Raw genomic sequence first — 4,963 nt, 5'->3', positions numbered from 1 at the left:
ATTGAAAGGGTCATCAGGCATTGGAATGCGTTACTCAGGGCGGTGGTGGATTCCCCATCCCTGGAGGTGTTTAAGGGTTGTGTAGATATGGTGCTGAGGGACATGGTTTAGTGATGGGCTTGTCTGTGTTAGGGTAATCATAGAATCATAGAATCAGTGAGGTTGGAAGGGACCTTTAAGATCATCAAGTCCAAACGTTAACCTACCCTGATAAAAACACCACCACTTCTAAACCATGTCCCTAAGCACCTCATCTACCCTTTTCCTAAACACCTCCAGGGATGGTGAATCCACCACCTCTCTGGGCAGCTTATTCCAATCTTTAATAACCCTTTCAGGGAAAAAATGCTTCCTAATATCCAATCTAAACCTGCTCTGACATAACTTGAACCCATTTCCTCTTGTCCTATCACTTGTCACCAGGGAGAAGAGGTCAGCTCCCATCTCTCTAAAACCTCCTTTCAGGTAGTTGTAGAGGGTGATAAGGTCTCCCCTCAGCCTCCTCTTCTCCAGGCTAAACAACCCCAGATCCCTCAGTCGTTCCTCATAAGGTTTGTCCTCCAGACCCTTCACCAGCTTTGTAGCCCTTCTCTGGACACGCTCCAACACCTCAATGTCCTTCTTGTAGTGAGGGGCCCAAAACTGAACGCAGTACTCGAGGTGAGGCCTCACCAGTGCCGAGTACAGGGGGATGATGACTTCCCTAGTCCGGCTCACCACACTATTCCTGATGCAGGCCAGGATGGTGTTGGCCTTCTTGGCTGCCTGGGCACACTGCTGGCTCATGCTCAGCCGGTTGTCCACCAACACCCCCAGGTCCTTTTCTGCCAGGCAGCTTTCGAGCCACTCCGCCCCCAGTCTGTAGCGCTGCATGGGGCTGTTGTGACCCAAGTGCAGGACCCGACACTTGGCCTTGTTGAACCTCATACCATTGGCCTCTGCCCATCTGTCCAGCCTGTCCAGATCCCTCTGCAGAGCCAATCTACCCTCAAGCAGATCAACACGCCCTTAGTGTCGTCTGCGAACTTACTGAAGGTGCATTCGATCCCCTCATCCAGATCATTGATAAAGATATTAAAGAGAACAGGCCCCAGCACCGATCCATGGGGGACACCACTTGTCACTGGACAGCAACTGGATTTAATTCCATTTACCACCACTCTCTGGACACGGCCATCCAGCCAGTTTTTTACCCAGCGAAGAGTACACCTATCCAGGCCATGAGCAGCCAGTTTCTCCACGAGAATGCTATGGGAAACGGTGTCAAAAGCCTTGCAAAAATCCAGGTAGATAACATCCACAGCTTTTCCCTCCACCACTAAGTGGGTCACCTTGTCATAGAAGGAGATCAGGTTTGACAGGTTTTAATGATTGGACTATGTGATCTTACAGGTCTTCTCCAATATAGGAGTTTCTGTGATACTGTGATTCTGTGATGATGGCCCTGGGGCAACCTCGCCTGGGTGTCCAGTGGGCACAGGCACAGCCCAGACCCTGCTCGTCTGGTCCCTCATGTCTCTCGCAGGAGCCCGGCTGTGCCAGGACACTGCTGTGTGTCCCCACCCTGCACACTCCCACACTTCAGCTCTTCCCTGGGGTTTTCCTCTCTGGGGCACTTCCCATCCCCACCAGCCCAGACACTCCCTGAACCTGGCTATCTCCTGCCCTCTCCCCAGCACAGACCAGCAAAGCAGCCCCATTGGGACTGGTCCCACAGCAGGATGTGCAGGCCAGTGAGACTGTCCACCCAGCCGGCATGCTGAGGAGATCTCCACCCCAGGCAGCTTGCAGCCCCAGCTGCCAAATGTCCTCCCAGGATGGCATGAGAGAATTGGCCCAGGGCACCCTCAGCAAGGTCCTTTGGTCCCAGGGACAGGCAGCCTGCCCCGAGCTGCCCCACCGCAGATAAGGGTTCCTCTTGCCATGGCTGCCCTGCACACACTCGGTGCCCTGCTCTTCTCCCGCCACAGCCCATCTGCCCTCAGAGCCTTCTCCCGAGAGAGCTCATCCGTGCTGGCCTGGCCAGCCGTTCCTGCACCCCCTCCCCAGGTGTCCCACAGCCCCCGAGCTGGTGGTGCAGCTCTGCAGAGCCGGGGGCTGTGGTGCCCAGGGCCATGCTGGTCAGGCTGGGAGGCAGACCCAGCTCGGGTGGCTCCTGCCCCCTCCACCTCAGCACACAGACACGGCCCCTGCATCTATAGAGAAGTTCTCGGAGAAGGGATCTCAGACAAACAAGTCAGTGCAGGGTCCTTTATTTTGTTTAAACACACAGAGAGAGAGCAGCTCTATATTTACTGAAGGTCTCTGGCTCACAAAGACAGGCAGATGCTGGCATAGAAATAGGATGAAGGATGGCTCTGTTCTTTTGTTGACAGCATTCATACAACCATGAAAAGCTAAAACCCAAAGAAACGAAAGGTTAAAACCTAGTCAAGAAAGTTTGGGCCTGTAATGAGTTACATTACGAGTGATATGTAGAAGGAAATGGGCAGTTCATTGCTGCTTCTGAGAAGAAACCAGTGATCCATTTCCTTAGGGCATCCTTGAGCTCCTGGTTCCTCATGCTGTAGATGAGGGGGTTCACTGCTGGAGGTATCACTGAGTACAGAAAGGACACCAACAGGTTCAGGGAAGGGGAGGAGATGGAGAGGGGCTTCAGGTGGGAAAAAATGGCAGTGGTGAAAAACAGGGAGACCACAGTCAGGTGAGGGAGGCACGTGGAAAAGGCTTTGTGCCGTCCCTGCTCAGAGGGCATCGTCAGCACAGTCTGCAAGATTTTCACGTACGAAAAAAGAATGAAAGCAAAACAAATGAATCCTAGTAAGATGCTAACTACCAGAAGCCCAGCTTCCCTGAGGTAGTCTGAATGAGAGCACGAGAGCTTGAGGATGTGGGGGATTTCACAGAAGAACTGTGCCAGGGCATTGCCCTGGCAGAGGGGCAGTGAAAATGTATTGGCCGTGTGCAGGAGAGAATAGAGAAACCCACTGGCCCAGGCAGCTGCTGCCATGCGGACACAAGCTCTGCTGCCCAGGAGGGTCCCGTAGTGCAGGGGATGGCAGATGGCAATGTAGCGGTCATAGGCCATGACGGTGAGAAGATAAAACTCTGCTGAAATGAAAAAGACAAAGAAAAAGAGCTGGACAGCACATCCTGCATAGGAGATGGCCCTGGTGCCCCAGAGGGAATTGGCCATGGCTTTGGGAACAGTGGTAGAGATGGAGCCCAGGTCCAGAACAGAGAGGTTGAGGAGGAAGAAGTACATGGGAGTGTGGAGGCGGTGGTCGCAGGCGATGGTGGTGATGATGAGGCCGTTTCCCAGGAGGGCAGCCAGGTAGATGCCCAGGAAGAGCCCGAAGGTCAAGAGTTGCAGCTCCCGTGTTTCTGCCAATGCCAGGAGGAGGAAGTGGGTGATGGAGCTGCTGTTGGATATTTGCTGTGTCTGGGCAGGGGGACCTGTCCAAGGAGGAAAAGGCAGTGACAAACTGGGAGAGACCTCTCTGAGGAAATCCCAATGCCATTCCTCACAGAAATCCCCCTCCCACAGCTGAATGAGGAATGACCCAGCTCATTCCCAACCCCACAAACTCAAAGACACCCTCCCTTATCAGGCAAAATACTGCTTCGACACCTACTTTCCATGAGGACACGTCTGGGGCAGGACTCCCAGAGTCAGAGTCAGAAGAGAAGCTGACCCGCACCCCCTCCCCAATTCCTGAGATGCAGAGTTCAATAGAGGGGTGGGGAAACGAGGAGAAATGCGCCTGTGCTCTGAAAAAAGGAAGCGAGGAGAGGGAGTCAGACAGGCGTGCAGTGAAGCCTTCTCCTCAGTGACAGTGTCTCCAGACAGAGACACTGAAGGACACTTGCTTTTATGTTGTGCATCACTTGTAGGACACACTCACTTCTCCTGGACTGGAGGTGCAGCTGCCGAGAAGGCATCTCGAGCTCTGGACCCTGTGGCTGTGGGGCGGGCGGGAGAGGAGAGCAGAGGCTTCCTGCGGAGAAGTTGTCTGAAGGTCAGGGGATGGCGGGAGGTGCCGGGATCCCCCCTGCCTGGGCATGTCTGGCAGGAGCTCCCTCTGTCCCTGCCTGTGTCTGGGCTGCCAGGAGCTGCCCCTGCCTGGAGCTGCTTCTCTGCCCCCGGGTCTCCTCCCTGCCAGTGCCCCAGAGCCCATCCCACCCGCTGTGTGCTCAGCTCTGCCCTGCAGACCCCTCCTGGCAGCACAGCGCTGTCCGGGGGCATCTCTGGGTGTGCGGGGGCTCAGGAGGGGTTCAGGGAAGTGCTATCGAGAACGGGGGTTTCTGTGCCTTCTCCATAAAGGAGAAATCCATTCCCACCACCCACTGCCCACCCAGCACCCGAGAGGAGAAATCCCACAGCACAGACTTGTTCTCTTTCAGGGGAAAGGTGCCTCGATGTCCTTCTTCAAAAGGACTCTGTGTAAATGTCCTGGGAGTGATGGGGATCCGGGAGCAGCCCTGACCCACACAGGTCCATCTCAGCAACAGAAGGCATCTGCCTTGCTGGCAATCACTCTTTCCACCCACAGTTTCTCCCCACAGAAGCTCCGTGGGAACACCCTGGGCAGTCGGAGAGCTGACCCTGGCAGAGTCCCTGCCCCGGCACAGAGCCCCAGGGTGCAGGGACCCTACTGGCAAGGACAGCCCTGGCCACACCTGCCTGCACACCCCTACGCACACCTCCACAACCATCCCCAGCAGAAGGCAGCCCTCGGGCCCTGTCCCTCTCACTGGGCAGCAGGGAAGCCCTGCTCTGGAGCACATCCTCCTCCTCTACAGCACAGAAACTGAGAGAGTCCTCCTGACAGAGCCCAGCAGCTCTCAGATGGACCAGCTTGAGGAGATCTCTCCAGGAACTGGAGCTGCATTGCCCGGCACCCCGAGACTTACCACACAGTGGGCGGTGAAGATTTCTGCCCCAGTGAGCTCTCAGCACACC

General features: G+C 55.5%; 1 protein-coding gene across 1 annotated transcript; it reads right to left on the bottom strand.

Annotated features, from left to right (window-relative positions):
* Positions 1–2,461: 2,461 nt before the first annotated feature.
* Positions 2,462–3,456, bottom strand: LOC309684955 (olfactory receptor 14A16-like; the record flags this gene model as incomplete). Its single annotated transcript, XM_082500789.1, has 1 exon — positions 2,462–3,456. A coding segment is annotated over one exon (995 nt), but the record flags the coding sequence as incomplete, so codon positions are not given.
* Positions 3,457–4,963: the final 1,507 nt, after the last annotated feature.

Source organism: Vanellus vanellus (assembly GCF_965231255.1).
Source record: "Vanellus vanellus genome assembly, contig: HAP1_SCAFFOLD_110, whole genome shotgun sequence".
Taxonomy (NCBI): domain Eukaryota; kingdom Metazoa; phylum Chordata; class Aves; order Charadriiformes; family Charadriidae; genus Vanellus; species Vanellus vanellus.
This window is presented reverse-complemented; position numbering and strand designations above follow the sequence as displayed.